A 21,181-nucleotide genomic window follows, 5' to 3' on the forward strand; every position below is an offset into this window, starting at 1 on the left:
AATTTATCTTTACAGTTAATTACAAAACTTCTTTCCATTCCCAGAATAGACCTTTCCATGACAACTCTACTCTCACTGATATTTTTAATATCATTTAGTTGTATATTCATGCTATAATTATGAATCTCGTTTATTCTCGTCATTTCACACTCACACACACACACACTTCTTCCAGGACTCAACTTGAATTTCTAAGCACATCACATCACCATCATGAAAACAAACCTGGTTCTTTGCAGCATTGGAGAGACAACATGGGAACATTTTTCATATTAATGTGGCCAACCAGACACTTTTAATTTCTTTTTTTTTTTTTAAACAATGATCATACAACCTGAACGCTGTCAAATATTTCATGGACGCAAAACAGGCCTGGAGCTCTGCAGAATTTAGATCTGCCCTGTTTACAACCCTGCTGCTCAGAAAGGAGGAATAAAATGAAACACTTTAAAAAAAAAAAAAAAAAAAGTAAAGAAAGCATCATTCCAGATGCTCCTGCCCTCAGAGGAAGTGCTTATCGGACAGAAAAATGCAGATATCATTTGTGATTAGGTAGATAAAGTTTGGTTGATTTAGGAGGAATAGCAATAACAAAGTTAAAGGTCATCACAATCAGAAGGTAGCTCACTAGCTAGGTCAACAGAGAACCAATTATACATGCACTAGAAATGAAGAAAGAAAAATTCAAACTAATTTCGACACAAATTCATATCCAGATTTGTTTGCCCAAGTCAATAGAACACAACTGTCTTTAGATTGAAAATCAAAAGATATATGCTGAATTTCATTTTAAATAAAATGGCTACTTGACATTATTGCACATGAGCAAAAGACGGTAATACTATTAGAGCTCTTTTCCGACGACCTCCCGACACACTTTAAAACATTCATGGCAATGTGTGGCAACCCGAGATGTAATTGAAGGGGGGGAGGGGGAAAAAAAAAGCATAAACGATGGATGACAAATATGCATGAGAAAAGATGAGAGCGCTAGCAGAGATGAGGGGTGGGCATGTTGTGCTAAAATGTACAGTAAGTGGCTGCATAAGTGCTTTTTCTTAAGCTTGAAGAAGAAGAGGAAGGGTATTTATTGTAAAGGCAGCCTGTAAAAATCTGCCTGTGCTATCCATTCTGCAATGTGACGTCTAATCCCAAATAACAGGATTCCAACAGCTTTGAACAAGTAGAGAGAAATCTTTCAGTTTTAGGACATAAAAAAATAATGATGGTGTTGCCTCTCAGATTCGGTTGTTGCTACATTAAAACTGCACAAATGTGCAACATTGGGTGGGGGTGGGTGGGGGTGGGGGGGACGCTTTGAAGATGATTCCTCCACACCGCGTTCAGTCTGTTGGATTTCTTGAGTTTGCTTTTTTTCCCATTTCCTGCCGCTTCAGTTCTGTTGTTGATTGGCATTGTCCGGGTCCAATAACACGGCAGAATGCTTCTATAAAAACAGTGGAGCTGCAGTGAGGTTCTTTAAGAATCACTCTCGAGGACGCAGGACGTCTGCAGAGCTGAAACCAGCGGGTTCGACTGGCTCTCACACCGGCCCGTTCACTGACATCTCCTGTGCTGCTGCGGGTTCTTCTCTGTCGGAACAAAAAAGCAAAATAACGCGCTAAAACAGTATCTGCAAAAGCTTCTCGGGGTCAGACAAAAAGGCTCCGAATGAGGTTACTTTCGCCTTCGCATCAACCTGGTCGATGTGATGAAGACAGAGGGGTGAAACGGGTCCTTTTTTCCAGGGAGAAACAATCAAACCAGCGACAGTAGTTCCTTACTTGTTGACGGTCTTTGAGGCTGTGGGGGAATCTCCGGCGGGTGACTCCCGCTGCTCTGGAACGTCGGGAGGATCTGACAGCAGGAGCTTTTCCAGAGAGACCGGAATCTCCTCGCTGCACACACAACACAGTCAATGGATAAAGCAGTAAAAAAAAAAAAATAAATAAAGAGTCGGGAGAGCTCGGAATAAAGGGAGCGTCGTCACATTCGTAAGCCCGGAGGAAAGAAAACCGAGTCTGTCATTAAACTCAACCTGGTAGTTAGGGGTCAAATATAGCTGCTTCGCCCGCTCGCGGCAGTTTTACGCGCCTTTGCAGCTCCGACTGCTCCGCAGAAGTCGGGGGAAATAACGGACTCGCCTTTTGAGGTGATCTGGCTTGTTCCCAGGCACGCAAGTTGAAATGGGATCGGGAGGACCGCTTGTGGTTTTATCGTCTTCCTCGCTGTCAGAGCCGCCCGAGGAGCTGCTGTCGGAGGCCACCGGAGGGACGCTTCTCTTTGCGTCGGACGCCGCGTCTGTTGACGACATCACGCTCTTACAACAAAAAAGGCCGCCGGCATCTTTGAGCATCTTTGAGGCTTCCTCGACACTCACTGCTCTCGGCGTGGTTTTGATTGGCTTGTTTGCTTGGGCCGCTGCTGCCCGAGTCCACAGGAGAACTGCACCTGGGCCCGGTATCTGTACTGGAACAGGGAACAGTTGGCATATTTTAGGGCTGAAACAGCTCGATGGCTCCTGACGACAGATTAATATCTCCACTGTCCATCACAGTCCTTCCTGGGAACCTTACAGGGCCTAACCGAGTCCCCGCGCCACCATCGGGGGGCTTCAGAGGAGAGAAGAACATGTTCTACCAAGTTATCACCAGTATTTACAACGAATTGCTGCCTCTTACCTTTGAGATTTATGTGGTTTTCTAGCCTCTTACTCTTATTTTACTACCAAATATAGTGTTTTGACTGTGAATGACAAAAATATACACAAATAACAGAAATCACCTGAAATTTATTGAGGTAACACAAACAACACTTCTCAATAACCTCCTAGCAAAATACTGCCTGATGCGATGTAATACTTCAATTGCCATCAGAAATATTACTGCTTATGAGCTTAAACTACCGGTAGTTTAAAAACTCACGCTCGTTGCTTGTACAGTGGGACGTCTACGTACGAACGTCTCTACGTGCGGAATTTTCAGGTTACGACACGTCTCAACGGGAAAATATTTCCTCTTGTTATGAAGGAAATTTCAGGATACGAAAGGCAAAAATATGCTACCGCTGCTACTCGCAGCTCGATGAGTTTGCCAACGCAAACATGCTTGTAGCTGCTCTGCCATTGGCTATCGCTTAGCATCGTCTTGTCATCCCATTGGCTAGGAGGGACGTCAATATGTACAAGTTTGTGTGTATCCCAGCGTCGTCTTCGTTTAACTTTTATTCACTATGGACCCCAGGAAAGTGATGGAGAAAAGAGAAAAAGAAGAAAAGAAGAAGAGAGGTTTTTTTCTCCATACAAACAAAGCAAGAAATAATAGGAAAGCATGAAAAAGGGATGCGTTTGGTTGACCTCACCAAAGAATATGGCCGTTAACGGCGATTTATTGTGAGTGTTCATACGTTTGTCCATTAGATGGCAGTGTTACCACAAGTGTTAACATTCGTTGCTAGTAATGACGGCTAATGTGAGATTAGCCTGGAATAAAGTTCATTTTGTTCCTGGAGAAGCCTTGCACTGAATTCCTACGTTTATTGTGCGGTAATCTAATTGTAACATGTATTTGTTACATGTTTTGGAGCATTTTTATGATTTATAAAAAAAAACATTATGTCCGAATTATTGGGGTCTTGGAACGGATTAGGGCATTTACATGGAAAACGCGCCTCTACTTACGTAATTTTCAGGTTACGAAACAACTTCCGGAACCAATTAAATTCGTAAGTAGAGGTCCCGCTGTATTGTCCAATCAATACGATGATGGCAGAATTCGCCTGCCGCATAAAAGTTGCCTGGGAACTGTTGGGCCTCGTTATGGGTTTATGCTAGCGCCGCTATTCCCTCGTCTGCTCGTAAAAATTGCAACTTTGCAGAGGGGGCGCAGACCAAGGGAGCAGTAATTGGGTCGCCAAACTACCCCTACATCATTTCCAGGCCTCAACTTTATCCGATGCAGGTCGTGCCGCCCATATTTGCATCCTTCCGTGCTATTTTCCCCAGATATAGGGCCTCCTCGTCCACAGGACAATCATATTCAACTCCCCGATATTCCGTATTGAACATCCATCGGATGGAGGAATATACAGAATTCGGCGGCCGACGGTGGTTCTTCTCACCCAGAGAAAGGCCCAAACTGAGTGAAATTGGCCCAGCCAGTTTCCTGCATCTGCGCGTCGCTCCCTGGAGCGACCCACCCTGCGAGGGTCTGGGACCCCGCGTTCTCTCTGCAATCCCTGAAGTTTGCTGTCCAGCCAGGCCCTGGAATCCAAACGATGATAACGTTTGACACCACATGCATTTGACCGGGTTTATTGATGGAGCAGCTTCTCTCTCTACCTGTATCCGACGCGTTTTGCCGATGGTCGTCATCTTCATCAGACTCAGCCCCCTGTTCCTGATCCCTCCTGCCGTTCTCCATGCTGCTCCTGGAGCTTCCTTCTGAAGTCTGAGTTACCCCAAACCTGCGTGTTGAAGAAATATCAAGCTACCGATCCCAACTTGAGCCGCACGCGCCTCTCTCTCCTACCTTGTTCGGGATTTCGATTGAGTTGCATAGTTCATCTCTTTCTCCTCCCAAATGTCCTCTTCTTCCTCAACATCATCAAACTGTTGTATCCTCTCTTTACAGCAGGCTTCAAAGGCAGCGGCATTGGCCTGGAAATCAGCACCTCAGTGATTAACACAAGCTAGCTTTTTCTTTTTTAAAAAAACATTTTTTATACCTGTAAACTTACACTGTTATCGTCAGCATCTAGATTGAAGTTTATCTCGGCGATTCTGTCAAATGTGGCACTGGGGAGAGAAATGATGATGAAATAACCAGATCAATTCGATGGATTTAACTGTGAAAAATGGACTTCTGTGACTCACTTAATATTTTCGTCATGCTCGCTGAACTCCTCGTCATTGAAACCAAACTGATCCACAAAGTTGGCAGTCATCTGTTGGATCTGGTAATCGGAGAAAGCCTGGGGTGGGAAGAAAAGGACGGTCAACATCTCTGCTCACGGAGGCATTTCAGGAGCATCGATCATTGTTTGCATGTTTGCTACCTGCTGGAGAGACAGGTCATTGGGGAAGGGGCTCTCTATGTCGTCATCCTCACTGGAGGAGTGCATGTTGTGGGTGCTGACCTGCAAAATACCGACAGTTGAAAAAGCTTTTAAACAGAGGTTTTGTAATGGCTTTTTAATGAAAAGAACTGCAGTTTTTGTCATCCTTTCTGACTTTTGGTTTTATATTTAAAATGACAAATATAGCTGTATGCTGGCCTGTTGACCTCTGACCCTGCCGACCCACTCCACTCTTATACCAGCAGCTTGATTTATTAATGTATTTCTATGATCTCTGCCTATTCTCTCCTCTCCTCTACCTGTCCTCCCTCCTCTCCTCTCCTCCCCTCTCCTCTCCTCTCCTCCCCTCTCCTCTACCTGTCCTCCCTCCTCTCCTCTCCTCTCCTCCCCTCTCCTCTACCTGTCCTCCCTCCTCTCCTCTCCTCTTCTCTACCTGTCCTCCCTCCTCTCCTCTCCTCTCCTCTCCCCCTCCTCTCCTCTCCTTTCCTCTCCTCTCCTCTACCTGTCCTCCCTCCTCTCCTCTCCTCTCCTCCCCTCTCCTCTACTTGTCCGTCCGTCCTCCCTCCTCTCCTCTCCTCTCCTCTACCTGTCCTCCCTCCTCTCCTCTCCTCTCCTCTCCTCTCCTCTACCTGTCCTCCCTCCTCTCCTCTCCTCTCCTCTCCTCTCCTCTCCTCTCCTCTACCTGTCCTCCCTCCTCTCCTCTCCTCTCCTCTCCTCTCCTCTCCTCTCCTCTCCTCTCCTCTCCTCTACCTGTCCTCCCTCCTCTCCTCTACCTGTCCTCCCTCCTCTCCTCTCCTCTCCTCTCCTCTCCTCTCCTCTCCTCTCCTCTCCTCTCCTCTCCTCTCCTCTCCTCTACCTGTCCTCCCTCCTCTCCTCTCCTCTCCTCTCCTCTCCTCTCCTCTCCTCTCCTCTCCTCTCCTCTCCTCTCCTCTCCTCTCTCTCAACCCAGCCATCATCATCATCATGCTTGGGGGGGTCAGACCCTGGGATTCTGGAAAGCGCCTAGAAGCAATTTAGGTTGTAACAGACGCTACATAAAAACAGATGGATTTGATTTGAAATCAAATAAAAATGTCTGAATGTGCACAGTGATACTGATGCTGACATTACTAATCAAACATCTCTGAGGGATAAGAAAAGGACAGATCAGCGAGGTTCCTGCTGCGGAAGGATCTCTCACCAGTTCTACCGTGTTCCTCCTGTTGGTCTCTCTTAGGGTCTCCTCTACAAAGCTTTCCCAGCGGCCCCTGCAGTCTTCTGGAAGTTCTGAAATGGCGAGATTTGATATCATCAACGTCCATATGCCCACTGGTTCGTCTGGTATCACAAATAAGTAAAGAAAAGATAGCCCAGGTATTTTGTGGGTAATTGTTATCTGTTAACTCTAAATCCTTCTGCATTTGTCTGTTCCTTCAAACATTGGCTGTCCTACTAATATCCTAAAAACACTACTGTGTGCTTATCAATCTGAAATCTCAGCTGCCTTAAGGAAAGAAAGACCTTAGCACCAATTCAAGACGAGTAAATACCTTTGATTAAGTCGGCGATCTGGGCCTGAACAGGTCCTTTCTCCAGGTTGTGGACCACCATGTTGGCGATTCTGGTGAGGTGACCCATGTTGCCTCTCCTGGTGCCCCCTTCAGCTCTACGTTTGACAATTATACGCTTTGTATTATATGCATATGTATTTGGCCGCTCGGCACAAAGCTTTCTGGAGATCTTTCGGCTATATCAGATCGGACGGTATTTTACGTTTCGTATCATTTGTAGGATTGTCTGTAATGTCTGACACCAAGGATCAGATCAATGGGGCCGTTGGGGGGGGGGCATTGTTGTCCTGGTCATCTACAGTGGAAGGATCCTGTTTTATCTGTCTCGTTTACTCAGAAGTTTTACTGCACCGACATGTTTGTTTGATAGTGACGATGTTGCTAGCTAATGATTCCAAAAACTTTAGAGTCCATCATATGCTCACACACACACGATATAAAAACCACAAATATGTAAAACACAGTTAAATCACATGTCATCATGTGTGTTTTTTTTAAACACAAACATGTGTTGTTGTTTTTCCCCAATGTCATTGTGGCAACTACTGTCCATCACGTAGTGACATAACGTTTTTTTTTAATCTTGAATACAGCGGATAAAAACAAATGCTAAGTAATTCAATTACAGTAAGTTAATTGGTTCCCATTATTTTTGTCTTGTTATTTTTTCTTGTCTTGATTGAACCTTGGCCAGCGTTAAATATTTATGTAGTGGATTTTTTTAAATTTACTGATCGTGTCTTAACATTAATGAATGAATGAAGGAATAAATCAGTGAAATCCCTCTATAGGTCATTGGCCTATAACCTTTTCATCTCAGTCAGTTTGTGCAAAAAATTGTCAAACATTGGCAAAAAAGGCTTAAGAATTCATGTTTAGATACTCAGTAAACAGTACACAAGTGTAAATAGTAAATAAAAATGAATTAAATATATTGCTCCCTCGCGTGATCGGATTCAAACCCATCATTTGTTTATTTAAACCTACTAATCGGCCCAAAAATTCCTGCTCTTGTAAAGCGACTGATCAAAACATTCTCAGGCTCGCAGTGGAAAATCAATACAGCTGTATTTGAGGTAGCAAATAAATTAGGAACAGAGTAAAATGAGTGTTGTCACAACTATCCTTTCAATGTAAGAATCTTCTTACTGTATTTTATCATTTTCTTCCCAGGCATCCAGGATCTTCTGCACCAGCATGCACTTCTGGAAAAGCTGAACAGAAACAAGACAGGGAAGTGAGGGCGGAAACAGATGAAGAACAGCATCAAACCTGTGGCAGAAACGTCCTGCTCGTCGCTTACATGTGCCACAAGGGCTTTGTGGATGGAAGTCTGTAGGTCTCTGTTTTGCTCCACCACCTCCCCCTGCACAACAGGGCTGGAGATGGCAGGATTCCCATCGAGATTCTGGAGGCCTGAACTCGGCTGCTCTTCTGAAGTAGGATGATTCAGGATGGCTGACACGCAAATCTCCACTTGGAAGTGCAAAAAATTATTCCAGGAGTATTTGAAGAACAAATCCTGCCAGAGAGAAAAAGTTAGTGACATATCCCTGAAATGGACATGAGTAGAAATTACTTTGAACGACATTCAACAATCAAAGTAACTGTATTTGGTTCACATTTTTTACTTGACTTTATTTTAAATCACATTACTTCCATAAAGAACTAAAAACCCCACTAAATTCGACTATTCTGCCAGAGACAAACTTGAAGGGAAAAAAGAAAGCTAGGCTAATATGTCCGGTGTGATTTGTTTGCACCAGAAAAGAGCACCATCCGATAAAAAAGGGCATTGAACATGCATGAGCATGTAGAGGTATGTCAAATAAGGCTCTTACTGCCATTTTCACACCTTGATCAGATTTGGTCAAAAAGCCTGCAAGGCCGTAGACAGCAGCTGTTTGCTAGAACTAGCATTTAGTTTGACTGTTAGTGAATGTAAATTAAGCCACATTTGCTGTCCTCTGCTTAGGTTCTTCATGTTTTAAATAAACACGAGTATGAAATACTAAACCTTCTATATTAAAAAATATTTCTATATTAAAACACTAAACCTCTTGTCTGTGTAGATTCTCAATCATCCAGGTCATTGTTATGGATACTAAAACTTTTCTTAAAGGGGTGTAATATAAAATCATCAAATAAACCCAGAGTCAAGCAATGTTTAGCCTACCAGTAATGCATCAATGGTGGATAGATTGCAGAGCTCCTGGCAAATACTGGGATCACTGGTCTGCAGCAAAGCGGCCACTAGTCGGGCCACATGAAGGCGGGCGTTCCCGAGTGGTTGCTCGAGAATGCCAACGGTTGTCAATATTGCACTTTTCTGAGGAGAGAGATGACATTGTCTCCACATATTAAAACTTAAAAATGAGTCAAATAATAGAACAATTTTTTCCCCACTCAAATTAATGAGGTGGTCAATGAGGAATTAAGGAGCTCTATTTATGTTAGCATTTAAAACTACAATTTGGGTATTAGACACCAATTCCTTCAATATGAACAAACTGTTATATTTCTGGAATATACACGGGAATAATAGATAACTGTCCTCACGGCTGCAGTTGAGGAGGCCGGAAGAGATTTGCCCAGAGGAAGAAGACAAGCATATGCTAAGTTTCGCATGCAAAAAGTTGTAACTCACAATGTGGAGAAACTTTTTAAAAATTCACTGAAAAAAGCAGCGTTTGAAAACCTCAGTCTCAAATTAGGAGGAGCTGAGTCAGACAATGTACGCGCATGTCCTCCCACTTCGAGGGGGGGTGTACAGTCACCACTTCAAGAAAGGTAGGGCTACAATAGTGGAACTACTTACATACTAGGCTAAAACTAAAGACAAACATCAGTCTGTTATGTTACAGGAAACAGAGCTAACTGCGATATCACTGCACAGTATGTGGAGGCTCACCCAAGACTTTTGAATACTACCTTTCTGTCATTTCCAATTTCTGTTCTCTAATTCCTGCCCCATCTGAATTTTGTGCATCCCCGAAATCACGTGACAGCAAACCACCTATTATTATAAATTCAGTCTTGGTTTCATGCATACTGTGTAGCCTTCACACTCTTCATCAAATCTTGTAAATCAATGCTAAATGAGAAAATGGAAGGAAATGGATGCTTATTTGTCTTATTATTTCTCATTTATTTCAGATTTCTCCATCTTTACCTTGGGGGGATCCAAAAGAAGTTGCTGGAAGTCCTTTAAATGGGGCTCAATGGCATTTAAAATACTGCTGTTGACAGTGTAAGACCTTTCGTAACCCTGAGAATATAGATCCATAAGCCCTTCCAACCTGAAAACACACAGGGGGAAGAAGCTCAAATTTAGCTTTTATTTTCTATTTAGTTTAACCCAGGGGTGTCCAAACTTTTTGCAAAGAGGGCCAGATTTGATAACGTGAAGATGCCCGGGGGCCAGTAGATCCTTCTGATGTTTTTTTAACCAGAAAAGTTACATGCAAATGTACACTATTATAAAACAATTTTCATTGTCACAATTCTCTTTATTTTTCTAATGGCAGTGTAACCAAATATAAGCCACTCAGGCAGACGTGAACAACTCTAAAAACACAATTCTGCCTTTAATTCATATCTGGAGAGTCAGATAACATTGAACACTGAACTGTATGGAATACCTTAAATTTCCATGAGTTTGATAAATGTAATGCAAAGTTGTCTGTTATCATTCAAGTTTAAAACAAGTACATTTTGCTCTTGTCTTTTACAAGATCTACAAGAAAGGAGGAATTACATTTTAGTGATTTATTTATTCTGTTAGTGCCAGCGGGCCATAAACAATACATTGAATGACTGAAGTTGCGGCCGTATGAAATCTTATCGCGGGCCGTGATTGGCCCCCGGGCCGGACTTTGGACATGCCTGGTTTAACCCTTTTAGACCTACTACGCAATAAGCCCACCCGGAGCATATCTTACATTTTATATGATGTAGCTCCATATTTACCAAGTGTACGCTTACCAAACTAAATAAAAAGTAAAATTTAACACACAAGAAAATGAAAATTGTTTTTTATTTTACAACTAATTTCACGTAGATACAGATATGTTACAGCCGTATCCCTCCGAAAAGTTCTAGAAACCTATATAAAAAGGAAAAATGTATCATATTCTCTCTCAACAATATTATGTGCCTAAAATGCACCATTGTAACGGGTTGGACGGATGCCGTAAACTGAAGCCCCGCTTTCACCCGAAACTTTAAAATGACCTCCAAAGCTTCGTGACCCGTCATTTCATCTAGTACCATATTGAGGGAAAAATATTTTGGCGGGCTTGAAGCAAGACTGATAATGGTAGAATTTCTTGTTCCCTTGATTTGTGGTGGGGTTTTTTAAGTATAAAGAATTACTTCCTGTGGCCACAACATCATGACATGTATTAGTGCTGTGAACACCGAAGTACACAAAGTCAACACCCAAAGTCTGATTAGATTTTTATCATTTTAGTGCATCTGCAAAACTATCCACAGAAGAAAACAGCGCTCTGGGAATGTTGAATATGTGATTTGTAAGAGGAGTCATTCAATTTTTATATGCAAAAATAATTGTTTTATTTGGTTGCATTTTTTTCTGCTAAAAGGATTCAATGTGGGGTTTTATTTCATTAATATTAATATTCATAATGAATCATTTACATCTGTTTTTGCTTAATATTGTAACTTGACACATTTATATTATGTTGTAATTGTATTTCTATTTTATTCTATATTTATGTATATATGCTTATAATGCTTATAATATGTCTATATTATATTATGTATATATTATATATATATGCTTATAATCTATGTTGTATATATGCTAACGTTCTAATCTTATCTGTATTTATTTATTCTGTTTCTATACTTTGTATAGGTTGCTATTACAATTCAATTTCCCCACGGGGATGAATAAAGTTCATCTTAATCTTAATATCTACATTTTAATTTATATCAAAATATCATTTAATCAAAAAGATCATGCACAATAGGGAACGGTTTCAGCCACCTAAATTATCAAAAGTATTCCCGTTTACTGTCAGCATTCCTGCTTAAAAAATAATAATCACAGAATAAAATAAATCAATTACTAAAAAGAATTGAGTGATGAAAAGCAGAAAAGGAGTTTAAACTATGATAACTGTGTTTAAACACCTACTAATTATCATTTAAATAATCTGAGTAGCAGAAACAGAATGTTAGGAATTTCTGAAGACTTAGATGGAATGTGGAAAAACTCACCCAGACCTTCTGATCTCCAGTAAGGTAAGTAGCACTTGAGTTCCATTAACGATGGAGGCCTCACTCCTCTTACCTTCAAACATGTTCTTGAGGAGTCCCGCTACACTCTCCTGCCTGAAATGCAGACAATTGCACGATTTAGAATCAAGCCAAATATCAATGGCACGTTAGAAATGCACTGACAAACACTTTACTGCTACTTAGCATTAAATTTATCTGTTATGATTGTATAATAATACCAATATGCCAGTGCGACTCAATAAAGATCATTCTGGATCAATGATCTTGTACCCAATATCTGCTCTCAAACAGCACCGTTGATGTTTTCAACTGTAAAATGTGCAATAATTGTTCTCCGTCTTCAGAAAAAAAAACACTTTGTCACAAAACAGATAAACAATGTTGCTGGGAACTTTGCTTGACCTCGAAGAACTATCCCTGCTTGTGTTACAGGAACATCCTGTTGAAATCTCACTGCGAGTTACGTATGTGTACGTTACTGGATGCTTTGATGATCTTAAGTTATTGAAATGGGTTCAAAAAGTCCAGAAAGTTCAAACGTACGACTCTAGTACTGCCAATAGTGGGTCAGCCTCCATATTCTCCTGCATCTGATTGGCCTGGTCTCGACTAAGGCGGATGATGTCACAAAGCGTTTGGGATGCATTTGATTGTCTCTAGAAGTGGCAAATTATTTAGAAATTAGCATCTTCAAATAAAATGTGCTGACAAATTTAATACCGGGCTCGATACACACTCACCTCCTCATCTTTACCAGTGTGGATGAGTTCTGAGAGCCGTTGTACCAACCTCTCTTCATTCAACCACTAACACAGAAATAAAATAAGGAACAAAGAAAGTCGTTTATGGATAACTTTAAAATATTACTTACAAGGAGGACCTCCTGCCTTAAGGAGGCAGGTTCAACACAGCTGATGAGGCGAAGCAGCAGGTCCATCATGGCAGAGGCATCAATATGCTTCAGCACGAGACTAATAAAACCTTCCTTTTTCTTTAGAAAAGAAATCACCTGTAAAACAAAAGTCTCATCATCTCTAGTTGGAAACCCGAGATACATTGTATTGTTGAGAGTATTTATCAACCGACTATTGTTCTTTAAAAAAAGCAAAACTCTGGCCCAGGTCATGACTCTGACCAGTTCAACCAGTGTACCTGTTCAGTTTTCCTGGCAATGAGATTGCCTATAGTTTTACTGAAGAAGCTAGCCAGTAGAGGGTTGAGAGGCGGGTCCTGTTCCAGGAAGTGATAGAGCACCTCGAGCAAAGACTCATCCCCGCCCAGCTTATCATTTATAATTGCCACATCTGATGTCAGGAGCTCACAAGCGATGTTTGGAAACCTTGAGAGATGCAGTCAAGCACAGGTGATAACATTTCTGAAATACCTGATTTCAGACTGAAAAAAAGGTTTGTCAGTTACGCTGAAAACTCACTTAAAGCGGCTTCTCTCCTCTATGTCAGTGGGAGGTTCTGTGGTGATCAAGTTGACGAGCTCCTGCATGCAGTGGTCTTGGGAAAGAAAGAAGAGCAATCGGCGGTTCTGAGCCTTGCACTCCTGCAGGACATCGTCCTCCTCCATCAGCTCTCTCAATGTCACATCCTCCTTGTCCAGCAGCTGATCTATGTGGGAGGTGGTGTGTAGGTCGAACTTCCAAAACATGGTGGCCTCTGAGATGTAGGACAGAGCCCTAAGTATGTGAAGAGCAAGGAGAAGAAGAAGAAATGAGGGTATGACTTTAAATAACACCATTATAAAGAACAAATATAATACAAGTCCCTATTAACTCATTAACCAATAAAAATGCACTCACAATAAACACTAGTCAGCAGAAAAATAACCACTTTAAAATATTAATTTCCCATCAAGTTAAGCACTAATGATCTTGCTCTAATCAGAGCTGTTTATGTGGAAAGCCCATCAGATAATTTTCTGAAACGTATTAAAAGACGCGGTCATTTGTAAAACTAACCTTTTTGTAAATGAAGTTAATGTAGATACAAGCATGTTTATGTTTGAGAACTGATCTCAGCCTGCATTTGAATCCAAAACACACCTCTCGTGCTTGCAAAAATATTTATGCTATGTGAAAATAAAAGGGCAGCTTGGTCCATCTTGTGTGAAGTGTCATTTCAGTCGTAATATTATACATATTTACTACCTTATCATCCCTTCAGAAGTCTGAAATCTATTCAAATTAAATGTCACAGAATGACAGATTTACCTACATAAGTAACATAAGTGTTTCATAAGGTCGACGGGCTGTTTATTGTGGAAAAAGCTGAATAGTAAAATTAAATTATTTCAAAATAAAATGCTCATACACACCGACGGATGAAATGTGGATATATTTAATCAGACCTCCCAGACGGGAAGGCAGGCATTTGTGTTTGTGCAGACAACAGAGTGTGCAGTGAGGCCTGGCATTTATCAGCATGGGTCTCCTCCTAACACGCAGGCCTCTTTAGGAGATGAGACGTCGAGAAACTCAACATAACCTGGAACACAAATCAGCAAAGTATTTATTACAGCACATCAACATTTTAGAGAGAAGACACCGTGTTAGCATGACCTCTTTTACTTGGCCGCACATGTTGCCAGCTAACGTCGAAAAGGTATATGATATCCAGTATCAATAAATGCATTTGCAAAACCAAACCGAATGTATTTATGATTCACAATCTCGTCTTAAATGTATTTTTGACTTTAGTGAGAATGCTACAGACACTGTGTATTTACTTCCTGTTGTTGCTGGGGCAGCTAATCCTATAAATTAATACTATTGGAAGAACAAAACAGTAGAAGCTTCGAGCTTCATCGGTGCTGACATTTCCAAGTTGTTAATACCGGTACATATCAACCATGGAAGTGAAACTGAAACTGGGAATCAAAGTGCTTCTCCTTTCTTTTCCCTTTCCCCCTGAGCAGGACTTTTGCCTGCACATTCAACAGCAGCAAAAGCGCTGTCCATCTGGCATACATTTACAGAGCACACAAGTACAATAATACCCCCCCCCCCATGGACACTGAATGGGAGAGTAAATGCATGACTTTACATTTAAAATAGACCCCAGCAGTGCTGACCTCAACCCAACAGTCTGGTTGCATATATAAAATATGAAACAGGAGATGGTGTTATGACATGAATGGCATTTTAATGCATATATGTCAACAAAATGGAAATCAAAGCAGAAGCACCTGAAAAGCTGTAACACCTGGTATCAAATCGTAATAAACACATATTCATCATCATGGGACTTCTTGCTAGATGCACCAACCCTAAGAGAGTTTTTACAAACTGAGCTGCAGTTCCTTTGGCAAGAAGTGCACATCAACTGACTTTGCAATAGGAGCTCAGATTTCTGTTTACTTCAACTCTAATAGAGACGGAGCTACAGACTTAACTTTAGGCAGCAGAAACATACAGACTTTAAAGTTCATTTCAGCATCCACCACACATGACGTTGAGTGGTTTAAGCAGGTCGTAGCCATTTCAGACAGAAAGCAAACTGAATGGCTCCACCGTCCAGTTGTTTATTACCAACTAAACATACCTTGCTAACATTGCAAAAGAAAAACACTTGAAGTTTACAATAACCGAATCGAAGAATGCTTTGATTACGTGAGAGGTAACTTAACAATTCTGAACGACGTTAAGCGGTGATTTAACAGCACCAAGTTTTCGAGTTGAGAAGCCACTTAATATCAGCCAACTTCAAAGATAGCTCCTCCTTCCCCTGAACTAATTTGCACCTAAGCTAATTTGCTAACTAGCTATAGTATGGACCGATTCGAATGAGCGAAGTGAAATCGCTCTTTAAATTGCGTTCAACTTTGTCGATACGGTTGACGTTAGTGGAGTTCATGTAGGCTAAGCACTACAACTCATGGCCGTCTTTCCTTCCAAAAACTTGCCTTTTAATTGCAAGTCAGTGAGTATGGCTTCAGTCTTAGTGTGATTTCCGTAGGAGTTAAAACTTTACTAAAGCAGTCATTATTCATCCAACTATCGGCTACCCATGTTAGCTAACATACAGTAGCCTTCAGTGAATATTAATTTGTTTTGAAGGGTCATTCGGCGACAGAACAGGCTAGTTAGCTAGCTAAACTTACCTAACGTTGGTCGAATGTCTCTGTAGTCGATCAAATACACTGTTTCGTCTCATTAATGTCCACTCTTAATCTGTGTTAACGAATTGTATACAAATGTAGAGCGTATAATTTGTACTCACACACAAAGTAATTCAAACGCGGGGCTAAGTTTAGCATACAAAGCAGGAAAAACTCAGTCATATTTTTCGAATCAAAATGGCGACATGGTGGCGGGAGCGCGCAGCAGCGCCACACGGGAGGACGTGCACGTGCATTGACTTTGGCCAACGCATGGAACGCCTGAGCGCTACACGCTATTCACTGCGACAAATGCGTTTTCCTTTAAGTTTAAGTTAACCTTAACCAGTGATCAAAGGCCAAAAAATGTAATTCGATAGTCTATATAGTATAAACGGGGTAAAATACAATCCTCATCGTATGCAAGATTTGTTTGTTTTTATTAAATGTGACTAAGATGGACGCGTTTATTTATAAAAGATACGGAGAACCAGGTTAAAGTCGTGGCTTAATGGACGCGAGGGCATTTTATGCATTGAAATGTGCGCAATAATGATTCCAAAACATTAGCATTAAACTATGTTATGAAATGCAAATGTCATTTGTAATCCTAATATGCATAGGAATTTGGGACTTTTGCTCCATGAGCGATTTGATACGTTACATTTTTTTATTGTTTACAATGATATTCCCTTATTTAAGGCAAATCTATTTTAATTTCTCGCCAGATAACTTTTTCTTTAACTGTATCCTCTGTCCCTCTTCTCCCCCCTCCTCATCTATCCCATATTGCATTGCGGCCACACTTTGGATCATGGACCAAAGCGGTATGTTATATTCAAAGAACATTAAAACTGTTTTGCTAGATACATATATCTCTCTTTCTCTCTTAAATGAAGTGCATTAGCGTAACTGTTTAGATTTCGGTATTCTACCGGGCTTGTGATACATATATGGCTCAACGAACGCTAGCATTAGCTAAACAGGCTACTATTCAGAAAACCTGGGGCTCGTCTCGCTAAAAGTTCACTAAAGACTATCAATGGCCATGTAATAATAGACATATGTTGTAGCTGAGTGTACGCATAAGGAAAGTTAGCTCCAAAAACCTAAGCAGTTAAGATATTTAACTGTTGGTAATCGCTAGCTGCATCTGAAGCGAGGCTTGTGCTAAGTTAGCATAATGCTAAGTTAATACATTACAAGAATAATCACACAATAATCACAAGTCCATTTTCTGAATCTACTGCCTTTGATATCAAACATGGCTTATAGGGCCGTTACATATGTGCTGCATTTTGTAACTATAAATGACAAGATAATGTGACGACTTCTTTTCCGAAATGTCGCTTACAAATACTCTGCTGATCTATGGCCTGGTGGGACTTTTCCTGCTTTTTTTTCATTCATTTTACAAGAATGATTTAAATGTGATATATTGCCCTCTGGACGAATGTTATAGCATGCCAGGGTGATTAGTAGTAGTTCTTTAAGTTGAAAGCCATTTTGTACTAGCCTCACTGGAAAGCCGTATTAAAACTATAGTTCATGTCACCTTTTCCACCACAGACAATGATCTTCAAGGAAGCGATGGTTCTGGGAGTTTGGGTGGCCCTGATGTTCGCAGGCGCATCCCTATCAAGCTAATATCCAAGCAGCCCTTAAGGAGCAAACCTCCACCTCGTACTCAAAGACCCAGCTGCAGACCAACCAAACTTGAGCCTGGTGATGATGGTAACCAGTGACTGAGCAGTACACATTATGTTTAAAGACCTTTTTAAAGTCATAGTATTAACTGCTGAGTAAAGGAGTTTTGAATCTGTGCTCATCACCCTCTTTGGATCTTTAAATCCAGCTGTTTAATGCACTTTTAAGACATAGCTGTGTAGATTCTGGTCATTTCTTCAATTTTAAGACTTATTGGGGTCCACAAACACTTTAAAAAAAAGATTTAGTGCTATGGTTTGCAAATGGTTGTTTGTGACTGCTGTAGAGGGGAAAATAGCATTTTTAAGCTGTTTGTTACTAAGACTTTAATCATGTAACATGTATTTTGTTGCCCAAAGTCTTAAAACTCCAACAGCTACACTGCCCAGCTTAATCAACCAGTAAAGAGATTCATTGTCATTCGTTGTACTTTTTTCTTTTAAACATGAAGTAATTAGTTTGGTAGAACTGTATTTATCTACAGAATGAATGGCAAACAACAGAATAGAAATCTAAAAAACAAATTATAACAAATTATAAACAAGGCAGACTGAAACTATAGATGTCCACTCTGTAGTTATCCAAAAATCTTGACACAAGCGATCAATACATTGGTTATCTTTATAGTCACAAACAGGCTTAACTTTATCCAGTGTCTTTGTTGTTATTGGAGATGAGCAAGTTGAACGTCATCTTTGGTGGTTATTTATTATTCCGCTCTTGCGGCTTATTTTTCATTAATAATTTCCATACGTGTGTTACAGATAATTTTGGCTTCAAGCAAGAAGAGAGGTTCGCTTGTGGAGCCAAAGCCGTTGATGTGTATCCAGGTCAGAGGAGATTCCCCCAGCCTCTGTTTTGGGACTATAAGGTGCACAGATCATCATTAATTTAAACACTTATTTCTGTTTCTCAAAATGATTAGACGTGTAATGTGTTAAGTGGTTACCATTGATATTGATCTTTTTCAATTACTTATTCCAGTTGAATTTGATTGGAGAAAAGGACGACGTACCGATACACTTCTGTGATAAATGCGGTCTTCCTATCCAGATTTATGGGCGGATGGTATGTATTCAACATTCAAGTAAATGTTCTTACTTTAAGAGTCCGTCTACAAAGTTCCCTTGTAAATAAACGCTTTTCTAATTTCCCAGATCCCATGTAAACATGTTTTCTGCTATGAGTGTGCTTTGTTGCACGAGAAAAAAGGAGAGAAGATGTGCCCGGGGTGAGTTCCTCTATAGGTATATAACAGTCTAAAGGGCTTGTTCTGCTTGCCTAAACAAGAAAGGTTTGTCATTTATGCTTCAGCGGACTGTCACCTGGGTCGCTGTGCAAGATCCCAACAAAACGGGACAGGGGACGCCATTTCTAGCGAACCCTTGTCTTGTTCGCTATTCAACTTCCAAATTTTAGTTCTGAACAAGCAGATTTTTACAGCCAGTCACTTTGAATTTAATTAGAAAGTTTTTGGTTTACAAACACCGTGTCGGAAAACACACTACGAGTGAGCAATAGGATAAACAGTCAGGATATAACATTTGTCGTGTAGCTGCAATGGGACTATTTGAGGATATATGGTCACCTTTTTTGTTTTCAAACACATTTAGATCACAAATTAAAACAACATTCGTTATTAATGTATATATATCATGTTTCATTTTGTATGAGGAAAGACTCACAAGCTGGGCTATGTGTTAGCCAAGGTAGTTGGTAGTTTGTACGTTGCTGCCCTAAATATTTGCCAGAGACGTTCAGTAATTCTCCACTGCAGGTGGGTTAATTGTCTTCAAAGTTTTAATCAGATTAATCTGCATTGATGCATTAATTTTGACGGTCCTTGATACACTACAAAGTAAAAACTACAACCAAAATGTCTGTAGTTTGGCAAACCCTCTCTCCATAGTTACAATTTTTGGGAGGCTCAAAGCGCCTGCAGACATCTTGGAAATGAAAGTGTCTTAGCGCCCTGATTTCTCATAAAGCGATGTCTACCAGCTGGAAATAAAATTCTTGTGGTTTTTTTTGTAACAAAAATCAGTATATGTTCATGTCTTTTCAGGCTCACCCTGTATAACTGCACAGATCCGGTTCAGCGCATTGAGCAGTGCCAGCGTGGTTCCCTCTACATGTGCAGTATTGTGCCAGGGTGTAAGCGCACCTACCTCTCCCAGCGTGACTTGCAGGCACATGTCAACCACCGGCACATGAGGGCTGCTAAGTCCTCTGCTACCCGCCAAGAGTCTGTCCACATGCCCTCTGTACCTGAGGTCCCGGAGCGTTTCCGTATGCATCAGCCTCACTTGGCTAAGAACCACATTCACCTCCCCAACCCCCTGCAGCATGGCCCACATGACCCCTACAGTCAGCCACCGAACCCACATGAAGCTCCGCCCCCAACCTCGGCGCTGGGGCCTGAGACGTTCCGGATTGCAACAGTAACAACTCGAAAGCACAGCAATCTCATCACTGTGCCAATTCAGGACGACTCGTCTTCCTCTCGGGAGCCCCACCCCGGTGGACCAGTTCCTGGTCAGCCCCCCCATCACCACCCTGGAGACTATCCTGGTCAGCCGCCTGTAGTGTCCCACGCTCATCACATGATGGCACCCCCACAACAGCACTTTGGTCCCCCACCTCCCCCACCACCTCCCATCGGCCACCAGATGCCACATCCGCCCCAGGCCTCTGGGACTCCCCACATGGTGTACAACCAAGCTCCTCCTCCCCCCATGTCTTCAGCTCCACCACCAATCACTCCCCCACCAGGCCACATTATGGGCCAGATACCCCCTTATATGAACCATCCACACCAGGGACCACCGCCACAACACAGTGGGCCCCCTGTTAATGCTCCCCCACCTCATCATTACAATCCCAACTCCATGCAACAATTCCCAGAAGACCAGGGAACCCTCAGTCCCCCGTTCAGTCAACCTGGTGGGCTCAGTCCTGGGATGTGGCCTGCTCCAAGAGGACCACCCCCAAGGATGCAAGGTCCTCCTCCTCAACCCCAGATGCCTGGACCACATCACGCTGATCAGGGTCGCTACCGGCCATACTATCAGTAAACTGCCAGTTGAATGAACTAGCAACTTTTTTCTTTCACACCACCTGTATGAATAATGTGATTTAGACCTCAGGGTTACAGGATGTAGAATTTTTAATTTTGATAAACAGCTCAAGAAGCAAACATGAATGTTTTGCATTTTCTAGTTACATGTACTAAACATCCTGCTTAACATATAATAAACTTGGAAAAGAGCAGTAATGTTCCCTTTTGAATGCAGCGTTGTAAATGTTCCTGTATATCTATCGGCTTATCACACACATCGTACATTGAAAAACTGAGTGCGTCTGAATAAATTTGTAAACACAGATTTGTATCTTTGCTTTTGTGTGAATAAAAAGTAATCATATTTGCTCTGGGGACGCTGACAGATGTTTGTTTTAACTAAGACAGTTATGACCAC

The 21,181-nt window shown here is 41.5% G+C and overlaps 2 protein-coding genes across 4 annotated transcripts; one reads left to right on the forward strand and one right to left on the reverse strand.

Annotated features, from left to right (window-relative positions):
• Positions 1–112: 112 nt before the first annotated feature.
• ppp6r2a (protein phosphatase 6, regulatory subunit 2a) lies at positions 113–16,269 on the reverse strand. 2 transcript variants are annotated; one of them, XM_011619851.2, is made up of 24 exons: positions 16,121–16,269; positions 14,217–14,386; positions 13,324–13,578; positions 13,044–13,230; positions 12,763–12,900; positions 12,632–12,697; positions 12,435–12,547; positions 11,871–11,984; positions 9,799–9,925; positions 8,803–8,955; positions 7,930–8,148; positions 7,776–7,840; positions 6,606–6,721; positions 6,257–6,342; positions 5,056–5,136; positions 4,874–4,971; positions 4,738–4,795; positions 4,530–4,657; positions 4,340–4,464; positions 4,120–4,261; positions 2,381–2,469; positions 2,145–2,301; positions 1,785–1,898; positions 113–1,592 (listed from the first exon to the last, which is right to left on the reverse strand). In XM_011619851.2, exons 3-24 carry the CDS (start codon positions 13,548–13,550, stop codon positions 1,544–1,546), a joined length of 2,652 nt encoding a protein of 883 aa, XP_011618153.1. In that variant the 5' UTR covers positions 13,551–13,578; positions 14,217–14,386; positions 16,121–16,269; the 3' UTR covers positions 113–1,543. The 2 variants fall into 2 exon arrangements, with proteins under 2 accessions (XP_011618153.1, XP_003978570.2); XM_003978521.3 differs by having other exon boundaries at positions 16,002–16,211.
• On the forward strand, positions 15,667–21,132 carry cbll1 (Cbl proto-oncogene-like 1, E3 ubiquitin protein ligase). Of its 2 annotated transcripts, XM_003978515.3 has the most exons (7): positions 15,667–15,816; positions 16,824–16,825; positions 17,568–17,732; positions 18,470–18,576; positions 18,690–18,773; positions 18,863–18,936; positions 19,771–21,132. In XM_003978515.3, the coding sequence occupies exons 1-7, from the start codon at positions 15,776–15,778 to the stop codon at positions 20,777–20,779; spliced, it is 1,482 nt and encodes a 493-aa protein (XP_003978564.3). In that variant the 5' UTR covers positions 15,667–15,775; the 3' UTR covers positions 20,780–21,132. The 2 variants fall into 2 exon arrangements, with proteins under 2 accessions (XP_003978564.3, XP_029681513.1); XM_029825653.1 differs by lacking the exon at positions 15,667–15,816 and having other exon boundaries at positions 16,340–16,825; positions 19,771–21,088.
• Positions 21,133–21,181: the final 49 nt, after the last annotated feature.

The sequence above is a fragment of the Takifugu rubripes genome, chromosome 18, assembly GCF_901000725.2.
Source record: "Takifugu rubripes chromosome 18, fTakRub1.2, whole genome shotgun sequence".
Taxonomy (NCBI): domain Eukaryota; kingdom Metazoa; phylum Chordata; class Actinopteri; order Tetraodontiformes; family Tetraodontidae; genus Takifugu; species Takifugu rubripes.

Bases quoted from the DNA above. Each gene is read 5' to 3' on its own strand.
- ppp6r2a (XM_011619851.2), bottom strand. From the start codon at position 13,550: ATGTTTTGGAAGTTCGACCTACACACCACCTCCCACATAGATCAGCTG. The intron at 4,465-4,529 runs GTAGGAGAGAGA...TTCAACACGCAG, and splicing joins CAATCGAAATCCCGAACAAG to GTTTGGGGTAACTCAGACTT. The intron at 4,262-4,339 runs GTAGAGAGAGAA...TTTGGATTCCAG, and splicing joins GCAAAACGCGTCGGATACAG to GGCCTGGCTGGACAGCAAAC.
- cbll1 (XM_029825653.1), top strand. From the start codon at position 16,588: ATGCAAATGTCATTTGTAATCCTAATATGCATAGGAATTTGGGACTTT. The intron at 17,733-18,469 runs GTAACCAGTGAC...CGTGTGTTACAG, and splicing joins ACTTGAGCCTGGTGATGATG to ATAATTTTGGCTTCAAGCAA. The intron at 18,577-18,689 runs GTGCACAGATCA...TACTTATTCCAG, and splicing joins CTCTGTTTTGGGACTATAAG to TTGAATTTGATTGGAGAAAA.